This window comes from Hypomesus nipponensis, chromosome 19 (assembly GCF_054491055.1).
Source record: "Hypomesus nipponensis isolate SF chromosome 19, ASM5449105v1, whole genome shotgun sequence".
NCBI classification, from domain to species: Eukaryota; Metazoa; Chordata; class Actinopteri; order Osmeriformes; family Osmeridae; genus Hypomesus; species Hypomesus nipponensis.
This window is the reverse complement of record NC_140379.1, coordinates 3,994,627-4,020,131: the sequence shown is the minus strand read 5'-3', so window position 1 is coordinate 4,020,131 and position 25,505 is coordinate 3,994,627. Positions and strand designations below refer to the sequence as shown.

General features: G+C 43.4%; 3 protein-coding genes across 6 annotated transcripts; 1 reads left to right on the top strand and 2 right to left on the bottom strand.

The window, feature by feature from the left end:
• Window positions 1–442: 442 nt before the first annotated feature.
• pex16 (peroxisomal biogenesis factor 16) lies at window positions 443–6,533 on the bottom strand. The gene is made up of 11 exons (XM_084682346.1): window positions 6,297–6,533; window positions 5,091–5,126; window positions 4,732–4,808; window positions 4,486–4,607; window positions 4,166–4,266; window positions 3,827–3,907; window positions 3,326–3,469; window positions 2,584–2,656; window positions 2,046–2,165; window positions 951–1,015; window positions 443–793 (listed from the first exon to the last, which is right to left on the bottom strand). Exons 1-11 carry the CDS (start codon window positions 6,424–6,426, stop codon window positions 735–737), a joined length of 1,008 nt encoding a protein of 335 aa, XP_084538472.1. The 5' UTR covers window positions 6,427–6,533; the 3' UTR covers window positions 443–734.
• A 496-nt stretch (window positions 6,534–7,029) lies between these two features.
• Window positions 7,030–9,959, top strand: LOC146246601 (ubiquitin carboxyl-terminal hydrolase 50-like). 2 transcript variants are annotated; one of them, XM_084682354.1, is made up of 7 exons: window positions 7,030–7,133; window positions 7,779–7,991; window positions 8,141–8,336; window positions 8,415–8,612; window positions 9,011–9,153; window positions 9,313–9,445; window positions 9,526–9,959. In XM_084682354.1, exons 1-7 carry the CDS (start codon window positions 7,114–7,116, stop codon window positions 9,712–9,714), a joined length of 1,092 nt encoding a protein of 363 aa, XP_084538480.1. In that variant the 5' UTR covers window positions 7,030–7,113; the 3' UTR covers window positions 9,715–9,959. The 2 variants fall into 2 exon arrangements, with proteins under 2 accessions (XP_084538480.1, XP_084538479.1); XM_084682353.1 differs by having other exon boundaries at window positions 8,141–8,612.
• A 928-nt stretch (window positions 9,960–10,887) lies between these two features.
• Window positions 10,888–21,651, bottom strand: usp8 (ubiquitin specific peptidase 8). Of its 3 annotated transcripts, XM_084682351.1 has the most exons (20): window positions 21,566–21,651; window positions 20,787–20,958; window positions 20,480–20,624; window positions 20,163–20,248; window positions 19,927–20,068; window positions 19,660–19,702; window positions 19,384–19,555; window positions 19,102–19,264; window positions 18,867–19,008; window positions 18,235–18,536; window positions 17,437–17,874; window positions 16,828–16,920; window positions 16,328–16,402; window positions 15,600–15,889; window positions 15,269–15,487; window positions 14,926–15,136; window positions 12,568–12,804; window positions 12,303–12,445; window positions 11,872–12,004; window positions 10,888–11,754 (listed from the first exon to the last, which is right to left on the bottom strand). In XM_084682351.1, exons 2-20 carry the CDS (start codon window positions 20,888–20,890, stop codon window positions 11,596–11,598), a joined length of 3,297 nt encoding a protein of 1,098 aa, XP_084538477.1. In that variant the 5' UTR covers window positions 20,891–20,958; window positions 21,566–21,651; the 3' UTR covers window positions 10,888–11,595. The 3 variants fall into 3 exon arrangements, with proteins under 3 accessions (XP_084538477.1, XP_084538475.1, XP_084538476.1); XM_084682349.1 differs by lacking the exon at window positions 16,828–16,920; XM_084682350.1 differs by lacking the exons at window positions 16,828–16,920; window positions 21,566–21,651 and adding an exon at window positions 21,387–21,537.
• Window positions 21,652–25,505: the final 3,854 nt, after the last annotated feature.

Below are 25,505 nucleotides of genomic sequence, written 5' to 3'. Positions count from 1 at the left end.
ATGCACCGAACAACACAATCACACGCAAATGACGCACTTGAGAGTTAATTCGAGAAATTAGAATATTAGTATGTTTATTTATTGCGTCACAATGTCATTGCCTGTTTTATAATAGCATTCCAAATACGTCTAGATAAATATTTGTTTCAATACCGTTTGAGGTTATTTGTTTGTGTTTAGTTGTAGGGGCGATGGGTATGTTTGGCAGTAAGCCTAAATTGATCCACACTCATCACAATTAGCATGAGAATGGGTGAATAAACATCTGTCCATTGATCTTGAATACATCGAGTTTGCATTTTGACCAAACATGGCATTTCAGAAAGTGTCGGTGTATTCATTCTTTTGTGTTTGATATCAAAATATTATCATAATGATAACAACAAAATGTGTTATCTGTGATCAGATGAGTGCTGTACTACAATATACTTATTCAAAGAAGTAATCCACCAAGTTTATGTATTTATTGATCACATTTCATGTTACGATGATTTTGTATTGATAAAAATATTAAAATAGCATATGAAAAAGAGATTCAGGTCAATGTGCAATCAATACATGTCTACGGGTATAATACGTACATCAACATAAACAGACCTCTTTGTAGATTAACATGGCGTAACCATACACCAATTTAACACATTGTCTGTAGACTTGGGCTTGTGAGTCTCTGCAGTTGAAAAATCTTCCTCTCTTTCTCACAAATAAACAACATTCTCTTCTGGCCCAAGCTCCTATCCCCAGTTGTAGAAATAGATCTTCTGCCAGACAGGAAGGTAATCCATTAAAGGGCCTGAGGAACCAGTTTGAGAAAATTAAAAGACAACAGGGACACAGACTGGCGTTCTTTTTCGATATCCCAGAGTTTAAGAATTTGGCAAAAATGAATTATTACTTTGTGTGAGATAACAAGGTGAGATGTGCACAGTCATTATATAATAAGCACTTACGTGCAATAAGTCCAACTCCAGGTACATATTCAGCCAGGAATCTAAGAAGGAAAATAATCTTTGTCCTGTGTGTGAAACAAGCAGGTTGGTTAAAGAAAGAATTCAGAAATGTTTCCACACTATAACTGATCTTTGTTAGAGAAAAATAAATAAATAAATGTCCACCAATACCAATTCTCAGTCCTCTTGTGGTCTGAGTGTTAACTTTACTACTGACACTGTACAAAGGACTGCTGTGGCATGACTTTGAATGTTTGATCAGGTGACAAAGTATCACACTGTTAACAACTGAATGGGGTTGGTTATCTAAAGCCTTTAGTAAAATATTTTTCTCAGTTATCTTTGTTTGAGAGCTAGAGAAAGAGATAAAGAGTAAAATATAAAATATTGCTTGTGAATCGAGGGGGCCACTGTATCAGTCTCGTTTTTCACATGGACGCGAAGTCCAATTTGGTAATCGGTAACGGTCCTGTACCTTTGTGTTTTGCAATATATTCTCATTCATATTACAAATGGACTGCTTTTGGCTAAGGATTCCGCCAATGTGAATTTGCTGCCGTTTGATCCAATTGGCCCTCATATAAATAAGGCCTGCCATATCTCCACAAGTGGCCCTCCTACGCTCGCAAGTTTTGGATCCGGATGGGAGAACAGGTGGTAGTCATGTTTTGCTGCCACCTGTGTCCATCGAGCAAGGGTACCGTGGAGTTGCCCGTGTCTGGTCTGGCATGTCGAACCTTGCCCCACTTTGGCATCGCTGACAAGCAGGAACCGTTTTAATTTTAGGAGCGATCAATTAATAAGTTGATCTACTCTCAAGAAGCATCTCACCCGCTGCCTAGACAGTCTCACTGACCCTAACCCTGCTGACACATCTATCACGCTTCCAGAAGTTGCTCGAGAAACAGGATTAGGACCTGGGGTTTGTCCATCTGGGTCAAGAGAATCCCCCCACCCTCCCTCACACACACACCTCCCCCACACAAAGAAAGCTGACATGTGTGTCCTTAGGGCTCATCTAACCTGCTGTTTTGAACCTTCACTGGGACGAGGGGTTGATTATGTTTGGATAGCAGCCAGGATGATAAAACTTACTCTGAGTATCTGTCGTAGAAAGGTGAACGCAGCAGGTAGTAGAGAAGTAGGATGGCTCTTCTTCTCAACTCTGCTCTTTCTGGTCGCGTCAGAGATTTTGTTTCATAAAGCAATGCCAAACTATGAAAAAGCAGACAAAAAGGCTATTTATTTTTGATTTTTTATGCATTCTTTTTCATTTTATTTCAAAGCTAGCTAGTGCTGGGTGTGAGACATACAATGTATTACTTTTACGAGTTACAATTAGTAATAGACCAAGTTATTTTGTTTAGACATCATATCACGTGGTAACTAATCCATACTCACCATAAATATATACCAACATTTTGACATAATTACAAGATAATTTGCTTGTGACCCAAAAAGTATTTTATCACTTATTCCAAAGAGTTTGAATACTCATGTAAATAAGATATGTTGTTTAATATAATAATAGTTAAAATAATATTTTTATTCAAAAGCAAGTATAAGAACATCTGCTAACTGACTAAATGCAAAAGTATGAAAACATTTATAAATACTTTTCGAAAGCACCTACCTGGTTATTTCAACGACTCCAGAGATAACCCATGGTTTCCAGGAGCGTTTTCCACATAATCCAAGTGAAAGCACTGCATTTTTGCATTACGGAACAAACACTTATAATAGTAGAAACAATATCAAACAACTATAACGTGACCCATCAGTTTCTCCTATCCTTAATCCATATCCAAGTATATAAGTATGAAAAATAACTATAATCATCAGCCGCCCACTTTCTTTGCTCCCTATTCATTTCAACAACAGTATTCATGGTTTTATCATCATTTTCATATAAAACCCCAGTTTTTTGAGGCACATCATCATAGACAAAGATAATAAAAATAAACTATAATCCGTTAAGATATAAAGTCATTCAATCCTCAATTTGTCTAATCCAACCAACTCTGCACAACAGACAAGTTTTTCAAATGGAACCAAACTGTGTTTCACAGTGTTTCCCTGATTGATGTTTTGTGACAGTGATTTTATTCATGAAAAGTTGGTCAGACTCGTTCTAGTCAAGCGCTCTGAGCGCCATCTAGTGGTTATCAGGTGTATCTGTATTCTTGACTTTCTCAGCCTGTTTAAGATCAAGTTCTCAATTAAAACATTGAGCTCACAAAGACAAGCTACCAATGCTTAAAACTTTCGATACAATGCATAGTCTACAATATACAGAATGGGTCTGTAAGAGAAACTATTTTGCGTTTCCAAGGCTTGAACCACGGATGCAGCTACAGACTACGTAGGAAGGATACAGTGCACGAGTGGGCGTCCAATAAAGAGAGACTCTGCCAAGGTCTCCTGGAAACCCAGCTGTGTGGGAGCAGAAGGAGGGTCTTCACAGTCCTGCCTCCTCTCTCTGCCAGGTGCCTCCCACAGCCTGGTGTGCAGAGGGGGCGCTGAGAGAGACGTGAAAACAATTTGTCACATTTTCCCATAAGGTGCTCGATGCAGGTTCTATATACTGTAGTCTGCAGAAGTGAGAAGTAAGTCTTAAATCCACATTGTTAATATTCAAGTGTACATCCCCCAAATCATCTAAATGTAGTAAATGACTGTTTTATGTTGTATTCTGTTTGATTACCACTTTTTGTTAAGTTTCCTTCTCAAGATTTTCAGGAGTCATCGACAAATGACCATTTTAAAAGGGCCCTTTTGTTCATCATTTCACCCCATCAAAGTAGTTGTACATTAAATGATAACAACAAAAACCTAAATATCAGCTGCCCTTTTAGTATGAGTGCTGCCTGTCTTACTGCTGCCAAGTGGCCTGATCACACGGCCTGATCGCTGCCCTACAAAGGATGGGTCTTCAGGGTGGTCATCATGTTCTGTGTCTGTAAAGGACACGCAGAAGGAAGTATTTTTAATATTTCTATTCATCCTCGTCTTTGAGTTTGACTCTTGGGTAACACTCTTTGAAAGGGTTATACATTTGGACAGACAAAGCATGTAAAAGAATATTCATAATATCTACTTTAATGTAGTTCCGATTCATTAATCACTGTACCATTTTTATTTATTACTGATTCCAATAAAGATTTCATTTTGGAATAGTATTTTAATTTGTGATACTGTTAGTAAAGAACTCTGACCTTGGTTTCTGAGACCTGCTTCTCTGTCCAGGGGTATTATAGGAGGTGAAGTCTGAATTCCTGATTTGTACCAAAAGAGCAGCTGGATGCGCAAGATTGCTCTGTAAAATAAGGAAGTGATGGTGTTGAAAGCTAATGTGAAAAATATAACAACTATGGATGACAAAAGTTATGGGAAATGTAAAAATAACATTAAAAAGTGTCAACATTTTTATAATTGATGGAATTACCTTTAACACGAAAACGGATGCACAATATATTTAACTAACCATTCTAAATCACTGCAGTTACTATCAGTATTATTCTAACAGAAGTCATACTTCAGGATGTGGATGATCCCAATGACCAGCCAGCGGCCACGTTCACCCCACAGCTTAGTGGCACCCATTTCCACAAATACCTCCACATACTCCAGTGCAGATAGCCACGTGAGGATCTTTTGCTGAAATAATTCATTAAAAAAAAAACATCCTGTTGTAAGTATATGGTGTGGTGTGGACTGTTAGGGGGAAAGGAGAAGGATTGAAGAGGGTAAGCACCCAGGACTAAAGTGAGGATGCACTCACCCTAGGTATCGTGCGACAAAGTGCTTTGCGCAGTATGCCATCATTCAGCAACACCAACAGATTGGAAGCCGTGTATACTAAAACAGACCCAAAATAATACCAATACTGTGAAAAGATACAAACATATTCCACCGTAACCCAGCTGTAACAGCTGCTGAATACTTTGTTGATAGCCTCGTAGACCTGTTCTCACTACATAACCTCTGAACTATTTTGTGTTGTATGTTAACTGTTATATTGACCGTCTGTTTCATGTCTGTTATCATATTTACAATCTGGTTTACTGGACTATGATATAAAATGACTGCTTTACTTTGTGGGATTGTAGTGTATAAGTGTAAACTGACAAGCTCACTTACCTAGTTCAGAGATTTCATGGCAGTCTGTAAACCTCCCTTAGAATGAGTCAAAAAAGCACATATCATTAGTTTAATTGTTGATATAACTTTATAACACTTTTACAGAGAAAGTCTGGCTATGTAGTTTATTTCAATGTAAAATCCAAAAATTCGAATTGAATTACCCTCTTTAAAATTATTAATTTGAAATATTAATTTATTTCAATTAAATATTAATTTATTTCAACGTACAAAAAAAAGAAATAAATCAGATCCCAAATTTCAAAGTTTTGAAATTCAGATTGCTGAAATCGAACAGTAAAATTCAGATCCCCAAAAGTTGAATACGTGCATACATGCAAATCAGTCGTGCATGCATACATACATGCAGATCAGTCATACAATCACAGCATGGATATTAATTTCACCATTCGAATTTGAGCATCCTGAATTTTGTTCTATTTGAATTTCTGAAGCTTGAATTATTATTTATTTTTGTGAACTGAATTTAAACGTTCGAATTTCAGCATCCTGAATTTCAAAACCTTGACATTTTTTATCTGATTTCTTTTCTGTACATTGAAATAAATTAATATTTAATTGAAAAAAATGTCATTGAAATTAATTAGTATTCAATCTTAAAGAGGTTAATTCAAAACCAACAAATTCGTTGGTGTTTAAATTTAAAGTATTCAATGCATTTTAAAATTCAAAACATTATGTCAATGATTTGCTTGCATGGTTAGCCCTCTGTACTGACTGACTACATTGAATGTTGCTACAATGACTCACATGTTGTTGATTAAGGAAGTCGTGTAGGAGCAATATTCACAGCTTTTACAAACGCATGATCACGTACATATATGTTAAGCAGTTAAACGATTAAAATGAAAAGAATGCAGAAGGCCGGGTAACTAAAACCGGTATGTTTGTCTAATTATTACTTCATAGATAAAGACACCATTTTAGTTGGGGCGAAAACTGACTATGACCGACTGACCGTTTTGAGTTACAAAGAGAACCTGGACATAACAGCATAGATACCACCTGTAGCTAGAAAACACACTGCCGCTATTGTCACAAGCTTTGCAATCGAACTAGCTCTAGCTAGCTACATAGACCAAGCTGAACGAAAAGAACGGCGTGATCATTCGAGTTATTTTACATGCCCTAATGCACTCTCATTATAACTTAAGTAGTTGGATCTATCTAGACAGCGGAACTCACCTGCAATCAGATAGGACAAGGTTCGGACCGCACTCTCCAACTGTGCAGTTGCTGCTGGATTTTTCGTGACATATTCCCGGTAGCGCTCGTAACATTGAGTCAGTTTTTCAGTGCATATTGTGAAAGGCATTTTCTCAAAGACATCCGTAAAATAATAAAAGACGCAAGCTGTTTGTTTTCTTTTTCTTCCGGCAGACTACACGCTAGGCTTCTTCCTTTTTTTTTCGTTTTAGGCAAACTAGACGCTGAACAGCGTTTGCTGCCCTCCGCAGGTAAGGTGGTCTCATACAAAATTTAACTCCATCAGACTTCACATGGAATATCCTATAAATCATAACCGAGGTCAAGTTGATTTCATAGTTACCGTTCGACATCAAATGTGACAATCTGTCCCGTTAGAGACCGAGGTTAAATCCAATACAATTTTATTCAAAATACAAAAAAAAAAGTATCTTCTTACAATGTTGATTCGAGTGTTTTTCCAAATGTTCCCCCAAAAATATATTCCCAATGAATAATTTTACAACTTTTTATATTTGGTCAGGCATCATGTTATGGTTGGGTCAGGGTTAGTAGGGTAGGGTTTTGTCATATTAAAAATAGAATAAGAATATAAATTGTTGTTTTATAATTTACAGTTAACTGAGATTATTTAAAATGACAAGATACTGTGAGATCATTTTTTAGATGCTGTGATGTCAGTGCATGATGTCATTGTGCCGAACAGATGGTTCTGACCTTCAAATACTACAGTATGATATCATAAAGACCACCTGGTGTCATCAAAGCGGAGACTCATACCAGCACATGCAACAAGATGGATGATGATGATGGGAGGTATGTTGAGTTTCCCTCGACTGAAGCAGCACATTGAATTGCCTTCAAAATGCTGACATCTTGTATTCCTCATTATTATTTTAGATTTTTTTGCCTGCACTTTCTGCTGGCAGTTTGAATATACATTTTATTTACACAATCATGATTCACTAAGTATTAAATAAAAACACACACAAAAAAACACAATGGAGAACCCTAGATAGTCCCTTTGTGATCACTAAAGGTGTCAGTGTTGACAGGTTGCAACGACACAGTTGTTTTAGCTGCATTCACACACTGAGAAGAAGCACATGGGTGATTTTATCTTTACAGCAGGTGCTCAGTTGGGTCAGAAAGTGTATTTTAACTTGAGAACTGCTCAGAGGTTGAATAGAAACAAACAGTGGGTGTGTAGCACAGATCTCTTTCCTCTTCTCTGACACGTGTTGGTCCTTAGCCAGTTTCTAATGCCTTCCTCAGCCGTGCTCACCTGCCGTGGCGGCCTGGTTTATGAGCTCCTCTCCTGGGCTTTGAGTTAATGGAGCCCCAGGCTTCTGTCGGGCCTTACTGAAACCAGGCACAGGGAAGATGTCTTGCCCCTTTTCTCCAGCTAAACCTCCTCTCATACTCTTTCAAAACCGTCTTGTGTCTTGATTGGCTCTGCAGTTTGGGCCAGAGCAGTCGTGATCTGGTGATGTGCATGGAGGAGGAAGGGGCCAGCTCTCTGTGGGGGGTGCCAGGGAGCAGGAAACCTGGAGTGTGTGGACTGATCAATTCAGGAAATTCCTGCTACATGAATGCTGTTCTACAGTGTCTCTGCTCCACTGTTCCCCTGGTGGAATACCTTCTCAGCCGCCACACACAAACCGAGCTGGCCAAGTAAGACGGATCCAAGTGTGTGGGTTTGTGTCGTGTCACTACCTTTCTGTGACATAGCAACCACAAAGTACCGTTTTATCACCCCTAACTGAAGAATATTAGCTAAAACACGGTGGTCTCTGCACCTCTCTCTCCTTCCTTTCATCCAGGCGCGAGAGCATGGTTGTGAGGGTATTTGTGACCCTGCTGGAGGAGGTGTGGCTGGGCCGAAGCCCCAGCTACGTCCCAGGGGATGTGAGGTCCATGGTGAGTTCTCTCCATCCTCAGTTCAACAATCACTCCCAGCAGGATGCTCAGGAGCTGCTGCTGTTCCTGCTAAACGCCCTCCACGACGACCTCAAAAAGGTAGACACTGCCTCACTTGGGCCGGCAGCGACTCATCACGTGTGTGGCGGTGTAAGTTTTTGTGTCTCTGTCCTGCAGAAGGGAGCGACACGCTTCTCCAGCCGTCGTGGCAGTAAGTCCCCTGGAGGGGAGTCCACCATCATCACACGTCTGTTTGAGGGACAGCTGAGTTATGTGACACTGTGCATGCGCTGTGACCAGCAGGGGCAGAGCAACCAAGTCTTCACCATACTGTCCCTGCCCATGCCTGCAGATGTGTACAAGTGCTCTCTTCAGGTGTGGGTTAAGCTGTCTTCAGATAAGAAATTTACTCTTTTTTCACTGTGTGAAATAGGGCGCAGAGCATAGTACTTGCATTTCAATTGTTCATAAACAGCTAGGCTAACTTTGTTGTCACATACAGCTGTAATCTCAATATTGGCTAACCCTAACCCGCCTCTGGCAGAGTGAAAGACAGTGATAATACCAGCTGCTCGTTTGACACAATTTAAACTATTTCTGACTATAATCTGGAATTGAAAATTGGAGTTTATCAGAGAAAGCAAATTATCATTTTGTAACCTTGACCCTGATCATTTTGTACTTCCCCTGACCAGAACTATCCTTTAATAACCCTGACTATGTTTACATAACCCTGCCCCTAACTCTCCTTGTGTCTTGTGTCCATTCTGCAGGACTGCTTGTCTCTGTTCTTCCAACAGAGCACTCTGACAGGTGGAGACCAGAAGCTGTGTACAGAGTGTGGGATCAAGAGAGATACAGCAGTACTCACCACTCTCTCCAAACCTCCAGAGATCCTCATGCTTCACCTCAAGCGGTGGGTGTATAGCTAAACAACAACATTCGCTAAACAAGTGTGATAAACAACAACGTTGTACCCGTACACAACAGCCACAGAATAGTCTAGTGTCTTAAACTCTTGGTTGCATTAAGTTCCCCTTTAATGTCTGTCTCTCATCATAACTTGTACTTACAGTTTTGGTTGCCATGGGACAGAAAAGAAAAAGTTAAGGACTAACGTCCTCTTCTCAATGGACAATCTGGACCTTTCTCCATTCTTGACTTCCCCATCAGCACTCTACACCAGCTATTCTCTGTATGCTGTGGTGGTGAGTGCTCACACACTAACAGTCACAGACAAGTTTACATTTTGGGTGAAGTGTGTCTGTTTTGTATATTTGCTCCTCAGAACCACACGGGGGATCTGGACATGGGTCACTACACAGCTCTGTGCCACAGCACCTTGTCCCATGCCTGGCACCGGTTTGATGACACAACTGTCACAGAGATCCAGGACTTCCTGGTCCAGTCCCCCAACGCCTACATCCTGCTGTACAGCCGCAGGCCCTTCATCAGGCCTGATGTCCCCGGACTGTAGCCTTACCCAAACATCAACATCTCTGGGCTCTGATTTACCTGCTGGGATCCAAACCAAAACAAACCAACAATCCCGATACCCTCTTAGTGGGGACGTCCCAGTGTCTGACAGCGAGACTAAACCATGGGCGCTTAGGGTTGTAGGTAGTATATTCATTTGTTACTGTCATACCTGGAGTTATGGTTATAGTTGAACCTTTGTAACCAATCTGATTAAACCCCTCAATCGAGTGTTAATTATCCATGGCACGGGCTCTGTGTCAAACTGTTCTGTCAGAGAACCATATGTGATGAATTAGTGTTCTGGTGGTTTTGTCATGTCAGAATAAATCTCAATGGAAAATATAACTACCCAAATATGTCATGGAATTTATATTGATACACTATTTGTATGGAAAGTATGACAACACTAGTATCATTTAGTTTTGAACCTTTTAATAAATGGTACATTATATTTATGTTTATGAGTTTGAGGTTAATACAAGTGCTATATATGAAAGAGAGCATTAAAATAAAAATTAAATCAACATAAAATAAACGCTGTATATACAGTATGCCAAAATGCCAATGCCATGCTAGACCAGGAAATATGATTCAGAGACATAAGAGGCTCATAGTGTCATGAGTATAACTTCTGCTTCCTCCGCTCAAGGAAGGTTAAACCATTTGGCTCATAAGGTCATACATGACAACGGCACACAATCATATTAATGAACAAGTTCACTGCCTTGTACCCCTAACAGATTCACTAGAATCCCCCCCCCCCCCTACAAAACCATATTTCCAGAGTATAAGACTCCCAGTAACCGAATTGCCAAAATTACCATTATCTTATGGTGTATACTGAAATACTGAAGTGCCGTGTACAAGTCATACATTAGTGAAGAAACCACTTTAAAATGTTGCATATCAAGGAAGCACATCAATTAGATTTCCAAAGAATGTTACGTTAGAACTATCTGACCAGCCCAATAAGGAGAGCCCATCTCTAAATCCAAATTACATAAACAGAATGCCTGTTTATGTAGTACCCTGTGCAAAACACTAGAGGTCAGTGTCTGTCTCTTATTTGATCAGATGACAGGAATCTTTTTCAATGGTTAGTCATGACTTGACCAAAAAATTAAAGGAAAAAACTTGGTCACTTTATAAATAAACAGGCATCCTCCCCAAATGCAGTTTGAACATGTTTAATGTGCAAGGTCAGCAGTCGCTATGTACATCTGACATCAATCTCTGCCAACGATTCAATATGGTCTATTCACAAGCAAGAGCAACGTCTGTTAAACAAGGATGCCGTCAAAATTGACGGAGTTTGAGACAGAACCGTGAGACCGTATTTAAACGTGGATTTCAGCTCTACGACAACTTTGATGGTGGTGAAGTTTGGGTTCTAGTCTTGGTATGCATCCTATTCTTTAGTATTAGTCTGGCAGCAGTGTGTATGTGTGTGTTAAAGGTACTTTTCTCTACTGTCAGTAATTTAAATAGACATGTTTTAACAGCTATGGAATCATCTAGTTTCAGACTGTGTCTACATCTCTGTCTCTCCCCAACTGTCTGTCAGTCCCTCTCTCCGTCTCCCTCTCCCTCTCTCTCTGTCTCTATCTCACTCTCTCTCTCAGAGGCATGCTGGAATACACACCCCAGCACATGTCTAACTCTCACACAGTCTTTTCACACGAGCTCACACCCCCACACTCTCTCTCACAAACACAACAACGCACACTCATTCTTGCGCACACACGCACACTTTCGTCCAGCTCTGCGAGTCTTTTCACCAGGTCCTATGTCAGAGCTATAAGCAGAAAGCAGCCTGTAGCTCAGAGCAGCGCTGGCTCAGTAAGTCGAGTCTTCTGGGGTCCCCAAGTCCCCTGGTGCTTCACAGAGTAGAGAAGAACAAGATGTAGGCAGCCGAGGACTTCACAGAAGAGGTGGAGATGTCAGACACCTCATGGTCATCAAACTTGTACCAGCGCTGTTTCTGGGCATTCTTACAGTAGGCGGTGTAGTGACCTCCGTCAAGACCCCCATAGTGGTTCTGTCAGCAAGAGAGGGGAAACAGCAGGTTAACTCTCTTAGCTAGGGTCACCCCTCCAGCACGTCCCAGGTTCAGCTGGACTCAATCAAGAGAAGAAGAAGGTTTAGTGGAACTCACAGACACTCCAAACAGGTTGTATCTCTTGAGGTTCTGCTTGGGTCCAATGACGTATTGGGCCAGGTCCAGACTCTCCTGAGGGAAGTCTACGCTGGTCTGCAGCTTCTGTTTCCACCGTCCCTCGTAGGAGAAGCTACCATACCACAACAGCTCAGGGTCAACATCAGTGACAAAACAGAAGGAGCCGACAAGCATTGAGGACCGTGTCATCCAATGTGTCGTGTTTCTAAGCGTCTTTCACTACCCTATTCAGCGGTGGATGTTTACCAAGATACCGGATGGTGAATGCACAGTTGTGCAAATCTCAGTACAATCTGGTAACGTATGAATCATATCTCAAAGATACTTTTAGTACTTCGGTATCAGTGTGATAACATTGAGTTCCCCCCCCCCCCCCCCGGGGTCTGGTCTGGTCTGGTGTGTTTACAAACCGTTTTAAGTGCACCAGCAGAATGGGAGGAACCTTCCAGATCTCCAGTTTCTTGGTAGAATCTCGGTGGGCTTTGCAATGTCTGCAGAACACCTTGTTGTTGTCGGTCAGCCTCTCCTCCTTGGAAAACAGCTTCAGGCAGTCCTGGGGTGCAACAAAAGGCTTACTCGCCCACTAAACAAACCGTTCCGTCTTCAAAACAACCATCAACAGTCATTACAAGGCAGTGCCTGTGTGACTGTGTGTTTACATGCCCTCTGACTCACCTGTAGGGAGCATTTGTTGGTGGAGGCAAGGGGCAGGGACAAGTACATGAAGGTCTCGAAGGTGCGTGACTTGCGATGGCAGGTGAGACACTGCACGGTGGACTTGAACTGTCCCTGGAACAACGCCACGATGATTGACTCGTTGAGCAGCTTGTGCTTGCTCCATGCCAGGTCTGCTGCGCGCTGGTCATCCAGGTGGTCGTTATCCTCCTCCTTGTACCGCTTCCGGTTGTCTGCCTGATGCGTGCAAGGAGAACAATTCAACGTTAGCTTAGCATGCTAACGTTAGCTTAGCATGCTAAGGTTGCTACAGTGGTTAAGTTAGAGCATTCAAGACTTGCTTCTCTTGAGTGCTTTCTTGATTCAGTTTGATGTTTTGACACATTTATGAGGAAGGTAATGGCCAAGAGTAACACAAAAGGCAGAGTTGGTCTTCCACAGCTGTAAGAAGGCACCATAAAACGCTGAGTGCTTCTACAGCTCTGTCGTGACACACCCCATGTATAGTATGGAATGTTTTCTTTAACTTTTACCGGGAGGGTAAATAAAGAACATGTTTACAGTGTAGGTAGAGTAGCGGCCTGTGTTTGGGGGTGGGGGTAGGGGTGGAGTCAGGTGATGTGTCAGCCCTTCACTAATTAATATCTCATTAATTAGTCTTGACCATGAGACAGGATTGACGAGGCAAGGCTGGATCAGGCACATCAGCCCACAGGTAATGTTATGAGATGGAAAGCACATGTGAAAAATGCACACAGACAAAGGTCCGCTTCTAACCCAGGTCCGCTTCTAACCCAAGTCCGCTTCTAACCCAGGTCCGCTTCTAACCCAAGTCCGCTTCTAACCCAGGTCTGCTTCTAACCCAGGTCCGCTTCTAACCCAAGTCCACTTCTAACCCAGGTCTGCTTCTAACCCAGGTCCGCTTCTAACCCAAGTCCACTTCTAACCCAGGTCTGCTTCTAACCCAGGTCCGCTTCTAACCCAAGTCCGCTTCTAACCCAGGTCCGCTTCTAACCCAGGTCCGCTTCTAACCCAAGTCCGCTTCTAACCCAGGTCCGCTTCTAACCCAAGTCCGCTTCTAACCCAGGTCCGCTTCTAACCCAGGTCCGCTTCTAACCCAAGTCCGCTTCTAACCCAAGTCCGCTTCGAACCCAGGTCCGCTTCTAACCCAAGTCCGCTTCTAACCCAGGTCCGCTTCTAACCCAGGTCCGCTTCTAACCCAAGTCCGCTTCTAACCCATGAGCCTCGTTCCTCATCTCTTCCATGTAATAGGTGACTAGTTGGGGAGGTGAGCTCCAGACTCTTCATATTGGTGCTCATGGAGGATAGAGAAGGGAGGCTGGACTGAGATGATACAGGGTAACTAACTCTAGTTTCATAATGATGTTCAAGTCCATCTCAGAAAAAAACTAAACTACATCTGAAATGATGTCTGTTTTCAGCCCGAAACTATCACATGAACCCATATGGAGCATGAGGGCGCTACAGGACGGATCAGTACAGGCGATGAGGTGTGTTCTGGGTCCACATGCAAAAGGGACCCGGCAGGAGAATCAAAGTGGACATGTGCATATACACCACACGCTCTCACAAGATCTCGATCACACATGGTGCTTCCGGAAGACAAGCACAAAGGTTTACTTACTCTCTAATTTTGCCATCAAAATGAAACCCAATAAAAAAAAGAAGAAATCAAAAATAAATTTTGTAAATTGAAGGCAGAATATGTACATCTTAGGGGTGCTTTTCCCAGACATAGATCAGTTCCAATTTAAGTCCATTTTGAAGATGAGTCAGTCTAGCTCCTATCTACAGCTCGGTCTGTCTGCCATCTTCAGCTCGGTTTGTCTGCCATCTACAGCTCGGTCTGTCTGCCATCTACTGCTCGGTCTGTCTGCCATCTACAGTAAGGTCTGTCTGCCATCTACAGCTCGGTCTGTCTGCCATCTACAGTAAGGTCTGTCTGCCATCTACAGTACAATCTGTCTTTCATTTACAGCTCGGTCTGTCTGTCATCTACAGCTCGGTCTGTCTGCCATCTACAGTACAATATGTCTGTCATCTACAGTAAGGTCTGCCTGCAATCTACAGTAGGGTCTGTTTGCCATCTTCAGTAGGGTCTATCTGCCATCTACAGTAGGGTCTGTCTGCCATCTATAGTAGGGTCTGGCTCCTCTACATCTGGGATGAGCAACCCACAAGGTTTTTTTTTATTCATGACTTCAGACTCTATTTTAGGCATGTCCTACAATAGCATCGTTTTCCTAAGTCTGTTGACAAATAAATGTATGTGCGACACAACCAAACAAGATATAAACATGTTACCAACCCCCCGGAGCGTCCGCGAGGCGTCCCTACCTTGTTGAGGTCCTCGTGCAGGCCGTCCATGAGAAACAGCAGCAGCTCCTGGGAGTCCTGCTGCTCGTAACCAGAGAACTGATCGTTGATCTTCCCAATGGTGATCTTAAAATCCCGTGGGCTGATGCACTTGTACTGGCCTGACCACAGGGCCTTCATGAGGACCCCAAACTCCTCCGCCACCTCCCCCTTATGGCCCAGAATGTTGGCCCTACACACACACACACACACACACACACACACACACACACACACACACACACACACAGGGGGGACTGGGTTAGACCACCACCACCACAGACATACCGACGCAATTTATCAGCGTAACTCCAGGAGTCTTGACCTGTTGATGTCCTGCTGGTAGTAGTTGTTGTTGAAGTACTCAGCCATGGCAGGGGTGTTGCACAGACACTGCAGGATGGAGTTCATGTAGCACGTGTTACCTAGGTTACGCAGGCCCGTCAGTAAGGCGCCCATGCCGCCGAACACAGGGTTCAAGTTGCGTATCTTGGCGGCCGACGGCCGGGCGATCTCCACCTTGGCGTAGACGTTAGCGGCAGGCCTGTGAAGGTCAGACGGAGGGCGTCACACGCAGCCGACAGCAGGTCTATGACGTCTACATCTACGCTGCGGTTTTAAAAGACGCGGGCATCGAGTCCGTCGCTACCACTTACTTGGTGTCTCTGTTGATGGCGGGTGTGGCTACAGTGGCGACGGTCTTCTTCTGGATATCCTCTCTCAGGTCCTGGCTGATGTCAGGCGAGGAGTAGGAGCGTTTCAGTTTGGACTGCTCGCGCTCACATTCCTGGCTGGGGTCCGGCTCGGTAGGGTGCGCCTGCTTCTGTTTGGCCATGGGCGGGGTGGAGGGCGGGGTCTGGGGGACACTCACCTCAGGGGGGTACAGGTGGACCCTGTTGGTGGGAGAGTGGTAGTACCGGTACGTACCGGTCACAATGTCCAGGAACTGGCGGAGAGGAGAGCAGGATTACGTGATGTGGAATTGGGAGCTTCAGAGAGCCGTGAGTCTTTACTGTGATTGTGAGGTGAAGCTAGGTGAGGTTGAATTACTTGCTCTTATGTTTTCTTCCCATTGACCCTTGGTTGCTTATCACAATGTATGCGGATGTTTTGGCTTCCCGCAATGTTTTTGGGGGCTATCTCGTTGTTTGTGATCATTGACCTGTGCACTTTTTGTAAAGCTCTTTCTTGAAAGTCGCTTTGGATAAAAGCATCTGCTAAATGAATAAATGTAATGTAAATGTAATGTAAATGTAATGTACATGTAATGTACATGTAATGTACATGTAATGTACATGTAATGTAAATGTAATGTACATGTAATGTACATGTAATGTAAATGTAATGTAAATGTAATGTACATGTAATGTAATGTAAGCTGCACCTTCATCCAGCCGTCAGGCAGGCCTGGGACACTCCTCCCCATCTCCTCACTTCTGGCTCTGGTCAGTGGTTCCCGCTGTGGGGCACACGCACAGTTTAGCACACGTCCCTCTATTCCACAACACACACACATTCTTCCGGAAACATCCTTCTCTTCCAACAGTACACACACACACACACACACTTCAGGGCACATCCTTCTCTTCAGCAATACACACGACTTCTAGACACTGCTCGTGGGCTGGGAGGGCAAACAATAACATTGCAATGCAGGCGTCTTCAGCTCCTTCACGAGATTTTGAGGGCGGAACTTGCGGAGTATGGATAAGCTCTATTGATGTCATCAGAGGGGAGGGAGACAAACATCCCAAGAGTCTATTGTGGGCCACATTTTTCAACATGCAATCTATGTGCCTTAGCTTAGATGGGAATTGTCAAATAGACTGAAGCACTTTTAAAAAACATGCCGTGATCAACACCATTGGTAGAGTGTTGATATACCTTGGGTTTGTCATAGTCATCAGCAGTTCTATCTTTAAAAATCCTTGATTTTTGGGTCCCGCTCTTTAGTTCACTACTAGGCTTCTGGGGACCCTGAGGTTGAGGACAGAAGAGAGCTGACATCATTTGGCTTTTAAGTGTTTGCTAATGGAGATCAAATGAATTGATGGACGGCATTAATAGATGGTCTGGATATGGGATGAGATTCTCAGCATTTTAGATGTTCAATTGAGGAGCTGGGATTAAGTACACTGCTATCCTCACAGGCCTCATCAACCATGTTGGCATGAACGGACCTGACCGTGTAGGGGTCATGTGACGACCTCCTCCAATCACAGGTAGATGTTAAGCTGTTGGGAGACACCTATTACTCTGTGTTTCAGTCACATGTGTAATAATGACAGGTACAATATGAGGAGAATCTGCATGGCTAAAACCAATCCCTCACCCCTTCTGAAAGTTTGAGCAGATGTCAATATATGTCGTTAACATTTCTATAAACTTCTACTAATCCTATCCAGTCCGTGTAGTTCCACCAGGAATAAACTAGTGTTTAGAACCAAGTACCAAGTATAGAGGTGTTGAATGGCTGGAAGCACAGACGCTGACCTTAATCTCAGTGATGATGCGGTTGGGAGCAGGAGAGTCCAGAGACGCACTCTTGGTGGGTGTGTCTGAGTTTGGCTCCTTCCCTCTCTTCTCTCCGCCCCTACCCTCCTTCGACTCCTCCTCCTCCTCCTCCTCTGCTTTCTGCCTCTCCAGTTTCTTCCTCTCCTGGTACTTTCTCTCCTCGTCTTCCTTCCTCTGTCTCTCGCCCTCGGCTCCCTCCTGCCTTTCTTTCTCCTCGCTCAGTTTCTCCTGGTAAACACCGTCCCTCCTCTCCTCCTTCGGACAGCGGTCCTGGTCGTCGGCCGGAGCGATACCGGAGTCGAAGTGCGGTTTGACCGAGCGGTCGGGGACTGAGGGGCCGTTTTGAGACGGCAGACCGTCCTGGCTGGGTTTGGAGCTGTCGGACACCCGCACTGAGGGCTTCTTGGTGCGATCGATCTGCGAACAAGGACACCAATGGGACATCAGTGGGGAAAAGCGACTGAAGGACTCTCAAGTGTGTTCCTAGTTCTAACCTCTCTCAGGATTTACTAGATCAGTTGATGTAAAATCCTGGTCCTGCACTGTCCTGTACGTTTTAGATGTTTCCCTGCTCCAACACACCTGATTCAAATTAATGGATCATAATCAAGCTCAGCAGAAGCCTGATAACAATCATTCATTTGAATCAGGTGTGCTGGATCAGGGAAACGTCTAAAACGTACAGGACAACGGCCCAAGACCAGGATTTGACACCCCTGAACTAGATGAACTGTGACAGCTGGATATACAGACAGCCAGGTGAACAGAGCGCCTTACCTGGGGAATGGGTTTGACAACAGCAGCAGGCAGGCCGGTGGTGCTGCCTGAGCCTCGGTTTGGGCCCTTCTTGGTGAGGTCTACCCCAGAGTGTGAGGACGCTGTGACAGGATAATCTGTGGCGTCCGGCAGGCTCTCTGTCCTCGTGGATGGGGGCTCAGGGTGGAACTGCTCTACAGAGGGGGCTCCATTTACCTGGAGGGGGACCTGGGGCTGGGGCTGGACCTGGGGCTCTGGCTCTGGCTCTGGGGGAGGGGGGGTCGGAGGCTTGGGCTCTTCCAGAGATGGATAGCTGAAGTTCACTGGTGTCAACACACACATAATACAACATGACATACAGTGCTGCTCAATTGTTTTGTAACACTTTAAATCCAGATGCTTCCAATTAGAATTAGTTAATGGATAAGGTAAAAGTTAGGAAGTCTTATTAACACAGTGTAAATACGCATCTTAGAAGGGCCTTATTAACCATGAACTAACGCTTATCTTACAATAACTCTGACCCTTACCAATATCGTTAACATTATTACCTATTAACTAACGCTCATTACTAGCACCTGCATCTTAAGTGACATCAATCGTTTCTCCTTTCCAAGAAAAGCAAGCAGTTTGGTTGTGATGGTGCTACTCACGTTGGGGGAGGTGGTTGACCGTGACTTGTCTGGGGGCTTTGACCTTGGAGTTGGTTGTGTACATAGGGTAGAAAAGCAGCCAGTTCTCATAGCCTCCCTCCAGAACCATGGGCTCACTACGCAGAATGGTGGTGCTGTCCCACTGTGGAGAACACACACACACACTGTACCTCAGAGATAACACAACACTCGGGGCAATCCCCTCTCCACAGTCTTTCTCACACACACACGTTACCTTGTAGAGGGCATCTTTGAGGCTTTGCAGTGTGGTGCCAAGCTTGAGATCGCTGACAGAGTTGAACCAGTCCAGCAGGACAATGTAGTCCACGAAGCCCCTGCGTCTCCACAGCTCTCTGGAAGCTTCTGGAAGCTTTGATTCAATCTGGTTCACAGTGATTCTGGGGCACAGACACAGAAGTTGATTTCCTACAACATGGCAGCACCCAGGCAGTCATCCATCCATGACGCTGTACCAAGAGTGGGACATCATCCCTGCTCATCCCTTCCTTCCTCCTACCCGGGGCAGATGGCTTCCTCCGGCACGTTGATACAAGTCTGGGTGGGGACCTGAATGCGAGACTCCTCAAAGTCCTTGCAGCTGCGGGCGTCCATGACAATAAGAGACATGGTCTGATCCTTCATCATGTGGAACAGCTTGTCAGGCGTGATCCCTCCTGCAGGCACGGCAGCTGCGTGAGAGGGAGATACACGGTCAAAAGGGTTCGCACGGGAGAGAAGATCTACTCCACTGGAACTAACAAGCATTTGATCGAAGTTTCAATCTTCTCCGTACCTTTTGATGGAACATTTTTCAACTTGTTCTGTTCTCCTTTCACCTAAGACACAACGTACACGAGACATCATTTTAACTAGACTTTGAGAACACTTCCAGGCCCGAAAGAATAAGTCAACCTATGTCTTAATAATTAACACGGTCCACAGGAGAAAAATGCTTCACCTGGTTTGTATTTTGAATTTACCTCATATCTACATCATACATAATTAACAATTGCAGCAACAACATTAATGGGGGAGTTTAATAGGAATGTTTGGTGCCTACCTTCTTGTAGTCCTTCTTCATGTCTGTCAGGCCTTTAGGAGAGGCCTGCCCTCCATCTTTCTTTGTCCTCTCCTCTCTCCTTTTCTTTTCTTCTTGCCTTTCATCCTCCTCCAGCTTTTTGCGAACCTCCACTTCCTCATACCTGTTCATAGGTACATGGATAAGAGACAGACCATAAACACTAATGGACTGTTAAGTCTCCACAGAGGATATGGGTTTGGATTTGAGCCACTCACCTGAGTTTAAGGCTTCCAGACAGCTTCTCAGCTTCTTCTATGGCTTTCTTAAAGCTGGTGGGCCCTAGCATAGACAGGAAAAACTCCTGTGGACATAATGAGGGGGGGAGGGGGGAGTCAAGGAATGATTGATGATGACAGATTATTTTTTACTTTAACACAAACCTCCACAACTACATTAATGTAATCACAATACTATGGCCTGAATTTCTATTCAAATTGTATTTAGTCTGGTTGAATAAACTGGATAATTTAATTTAGTTTGGTTTCTGAAGTTTACAGTACATCGTGTTCACCAACAGTATGAACAGTCTTACCTGATGTTGCTTGAAATCTGGTCTTTTCTTGATGATATCATGAACTGTCAGATACTTCATGTAAAGCACATATGCTTTCTCCTCATCTCCATCAAGGCGACACTCTTCTGCCGTCTGGTATATCTTGCCAGCGCTCTGGACATAGCTGCAGGACAGCAAACACACTACACATATCATTCTCATATCCACGACACTGTTTAAATTTCTGTCACTATTTCCATTCAAATAAAGACAGTATGTGTTAATCTGTTGTATGGGTCACTTTCAGCTATGACAAACAATTCTATGGCTTATAAGAAAAACAAACCTTCTGGTGCTGAATTTCTCGGGTTTGAGTTGAGCCTTCTTGTTGAGCTCTCCCAGAGATGTTGAGAGGTACAACTCCTTAACCCCCGTGGACACCGCAGGCATCTTGTCGGGTATTTAAATTAACGCTCACGGGTAGCACTACGTAATGTACTCATGCCCCGTGTGAGTATCTGGGAAAGCAGAAAGATCCATTAAAACGTTGCTAGTTACATTAGCTGGCAACTGTACAGCAACCCATTCGGCCTTTGAACAGCCTAAAAACAGTCCAATATATTTTTTGTTAACTCGCCAGAGATTATTATAGTTGCTATTTAAAACGTCATCATTTAACGATATCGATTGGCATACGATAAAGATAACCTAGCTGGCTAACAGCAGCACGTCCAAATAAGCAAACTGTAGCTAAACTAGTTATACAACCAGGATATATCAGCCACCAGAAGCGATTTAGTAAGTGTAGGACCGCAGCGTTGTTAACACAGTACAAGCTAGCTAGTTAACTTGGTGGCTACTAGTGTAGCGCAATTTAGCTTGCTAGCACAAGCACTGCTAGCTATGCTCACGCTTGCTAGCTAGCTAGGTACAGTAGTCTACCTACGTAACGTAAGCTAGCCGATCACAACTCCAGCACAACGGTCTGTTTGTCACCACCAACAATCATATACGAACTACTTAAGCTAGATTGCTATCTAAAAGTATAATAATTTGTGCTGAACTGTGAATCTACCAAAAACCGATGACAGTAGTGCTTGCTTTAATGTTAGAAATTAGACCTACCACGAACAAACCAGTTGTTTTGTTTTTTTGACAGCTGATTCTCGATTCCCGGAAGAAGTCCAGGAGGCGTATTCGTTCAGAGCTTTACAACGCAGACACAGTGTACGATGGATTTGTATCAAATGGTGCGCCGGGTCGGCGGGGATTCCTTTTTGAAATATTTCATTAAGTTTTGTCAAATAACGAAAATGTTTCCCCTTGATACCAGAGCAGGCTCTGGTCGGGACTATTTTTTTTAATCAAAAGTTTGTTGAACCAGAAAATCAAAGGCTTTATAATGATGGCCTATCTTAATGTGTTACACTATTTAGTTCACTACTTAACGTGATACGAAACCACCTCCATACTCAATCTATATTACCCAGTATGCTTAATAGCGTACAAAGTAGATGATTCTTTCACCCTCAATATGCTGTCACTGTGAGAGAGTCCGGAAAGTGTCAGCGTCATTGTAAACATTATCTAGACGGCTGTTTTACATTTTGTAAAAATGTGCTGTGGTTTTGATATTAACCAGGGGCCTCTTTAGGCTCCGTTACTCAGTGACGATGAGTTCAGCCAAATGTTCTGTCGTCATTTTGTTTAGGGTGTGATACCCAGGTCTCTACTGAAGTGGGGAGGAGGCTGGTCGCATGTTTGACCACCAGGACAATAATACAAAAAAAATGACCAACCCCCAAACATTTCGGGTGACCAAAACTTGAAGCATACATTGTGAAAAACTAAATAAGTCCCAAAGGGAAGAACCATAAGAGCTTGTAGTTAAACAAGATACAATTAAACAACATGAACCTTGAAAAATGCTAGGGTGTACCTGTGGAAAATTAGCAAGCAACAAAATCAGTCAGTACCAGGGTCTTGAATCTGATACGGGCTATGATGGGAAGCCAGTGGGGGGAGATGAGGAGCGGGGTAACATGGGAGCGTCTGGGTAGATTGAAGACCAGACAGGCCGCCGCATTCTGAATCCTCTGGAGAGGGCGGGTTGCGCATGCTGGGAGACCAGCGAGCAGCGAGTGCTTGGACTCGCTGCGGGGTGGAATGCTCAGACGGGTATCTCCTGATCTTCTGAATGTTGTAGAGGGTGAATCTACACGACCTGGAGACCGCAGCAATGTGGGCTGGGAGGGAGAGCTCGTCATCCATGGTCACCCCGAGGTTCCTGGCAGAGGATGAAGGGGTCACCGTCGCAGATCCCAGGGTGAGAGATTGTATGAGATGGAGGGTTTGGCCGGGATGATGAGGAGTTCTGTTTTGGCGAGGTTCAGCTGGAGGTGGTGCTCGGTCATCCAGGCAGAGATGTCTGTGAGGCAGGCCTCAATCCTAGCTTGTCAGTTAGTATGCTGAGGCATTTAAAGTGAGTATTCATGAATGGCGGCACTGGGAGCCAAAATGAATGACACCGACTTTGATGTTTTCGTCCCCCCCATCACTCTGCCCTCCATTAGTAATCAATCATTCCATCATTACTTCTCTCTGACGCTTCCTCCCCCAATCCTATCCACTAAGCCTGTGCTTCTGCTTTCATCATCCACACACTTCCTACGAGCACAATGGTCACATTGATATAGTGTAATCTACAACCCCCGTCATCAACCACAAGAACTACGCTATTCTGAAGTTGATTTTATTAAATAATATTTTCTACTTTCATACACGTTATATGTTGTATATTTTTACATTTACTTTCCCTCCTGGCACCAGCTTATCCTATTGTTTACATTAAGCATCCACAGGCTCTGTTGTGTTCTGTTGTTGGGGCATGAGGCAAATGTCAATGATAAGGACATGCTTATCAAAACTGCAGCTTACGTTTCCTACTGCAAGAGCACAATGGACATTGCCTTGGCTACAAGCAAGAGAGTGACAGCTCCTCCATTTGTTTACCCGCAGAACCAGATTAAGACCGACCTAGAGCACTGACAGTGACAATCCACTCGACTCCCAAACAAATCCAATCCCATCTGCTTCACCCTAGTTTATCAGTGGGGCTGGTGCTTAGTGGGCCTGTCACACAACACGCAGGTCATCGGTCAACACTACCAAGTGAACAGTAATGACGCAACTCAACTGCTGATGCTAATATTATCATCATGTACATATATGCTTCTTTTAAGTGCGATGGTACAATGTGGTTTCAGTTTGCTGAGGATCTTTGTGTCATAGGTTTCCACTTGTCATCGATGTATACCAGCAGCTAGACAGACGTGGGTCAGAGTGGGAAGCATGCAGGTGGCAGCCTTATATTACAGCTTCAAACGGCAGCCTGACTGGCTATCACTCGCCAACTCCACCCACACATACACTTTTGATGCTGTGTTTGGTCATCCTTTTGTAATGTATCGCCTCTCGATGTTGTTTGTATTATAACAATCATACAACTCAAACATCACAGGTCTGAGAGTCAACACTGTCACTGAGGCTGGAAGGTGATAGGACTGAGCGGTCAGCCACTTCTACATCACTGCTTTGTGCTTCTCTCTTATGAGAGAGCACATTGTTTATGTAAGAGGTAGTGATGACGCACACCACAGGCTGGGCTGGGACTATTAGGGATTTGTGGTGGAAATCTGAGAATCAACAAAACATAAAGTCTCTAAATGTCTTTGTATAAGTATTTATTGTATAAGTATTATTGAATTAATCTTTCTGCAAAAAGAGATTTAGAGGACACAGAGCACCTTACTAGTAGTCTGTGAAGCTCAGGATAAATAACTCACTCTAGGAAAGGCCTTTTATACTAAGATGGTGAGTTCTGCAACAACGGACACACAACAGGTGGTTGTTAATATTATCAGCACACAAAGTTACAGCATGACAAGTTACAGCCTTGTCAGCTGCTAACAAGACACTCATAGTACAAAAGGTTCCAGCCGTCTCAGAAAACTAACCGTAAGAATATAAATTGGTAGGATTAGTTTGATTAATATAACAATTTCCGTTAAGATTGCAGGAGGAAAATTCCTTGATTGCAGTTATTATTCTTGTGAAACACGATTCTTTTATGGTCCAGTCTGGCTGGAGGAGTAAATACAGTATATTCTGTATTGGTCAAATCAAAAGGGACTCACTGAACAGGCTCCAGATGAAAGCTGTAGTCTGCATCCACTCCCTGAAGGGCTTTCTGCATCATCAAAGCATGATGTCACTTACCGTATGCATCCATTCTTCAGGATGTTTAGGTTGGGTTTTCAAAGAACATTTCCATTATATGTAATTTTTCACATCTTGACCCAAAATAAAAATGTTACACTTTTTTATCTAGTGAAACTTCTGCTCACCCATGTGTCAGAATATTCCCCTGGATAATTTTAGTGTGATGTGAACGTTTCCCTCTATGTGTTGTCCAAACGGTGGTTCATTAGAGAGAAGGTGACTACAGGAGGTTTAAACCTGACAAATCCTTCCAGTCAGACTGGTATTTTTTCTTTTGATAATAGCCTGGCGTGTCTGTTATTTTAGTTACATACTTCTTTTTACAGTCATTGGTTACATATATCGTTGCATCAAACTATATTGAAGTACAAAACGTATCATATGAGTGGCTCCTCGTAATCAGAATAGATGACAACTGAGATACTCGTTAATCTTGCTTTTTATCCGCTTTCCTGCTTTATATCTGCTTTTTGGCGCTGTATCTAGTTTCCTGCACAATATCTGTATGTTTCCTTGCCATTTCTCTTTAGTATATTATAAGATTACCATCACTTGACCATCTGCACACTCTACTGCACAATATTGTACAGCTCTTCATAGTCACATTACAAAAAAGCCTACAAAAAAGTAGCTTTTAATTACTTATAATATCTAGATGGTATAAGTGGAAGTGAAATGTTTGCTACAGCAGAAGTCAACCCTTCCAAGCTGTTTTATGAAAGTTGATGTATAAGTTTAATTGCTGGCTTAATGAAACAGAAATGAAATAATCTTGGCTTTCACA

Coding starts and splice junctions, on each gene's coding strand:
- usp8 (XM_084682351.1), bottom strand. CDS start 20,890: ATGCCTGCGGTGTCCACGGGGGTTAAGGAGTTGTACCTCTCAACATCT. Junction 19,009..19,101: donor TCAAAGATGCCCTCTACAAG/GTAACGTGTGTG, acceptor TGTTCTCCACAG/TGGGACAGCACCACCATTCT. Junction 17,875..18,234: donor TTGTCAAACCCATTCCCCAG/GTAAGGCGCTCT, acceptor CCTTGTTCGCAG/ATCGATCGCACCAAGAAGCC.
- pex16 (XM_084682346.1), bottom strand. CDS start 6,426: ATGCCTTTCACAATATGCACTGAAAAACTGACTCAATGTTACGAGCGC. Junction 1,016..2,045: donor TTCTACGACAGATACTCAGA/GTAAGTTTTATC, acceptor TTTCACACACAG/GACAAAGATTATTTTCCTTC. Junction 794..950: donor TGGAGTTGGACTTATTGCAC/GTAAGTGCTTAT, acceptor CTGGTTCCTCAG/GCCCTTTAATGGATTACCTT.
- LOC146246601 (XM_084682353.1), top strand. CDS start 7,114: ATGGATGATGATGATGGGAG. Junction 7,992..8,140: donor ACACAAACCGAGCTGGCCAA/GTAAGACGGATC, acceptor CCTTTCATCCAG/GCGCGAGAGCATGGTTGTGA. Junction 8,613..9,010: donor TGTACAAGTGCTCTCTTCAG/GTGTGGGTTAAG, acceptor TCCATTCTGCAG/GACTGCTTGTCTCTGTTCTT.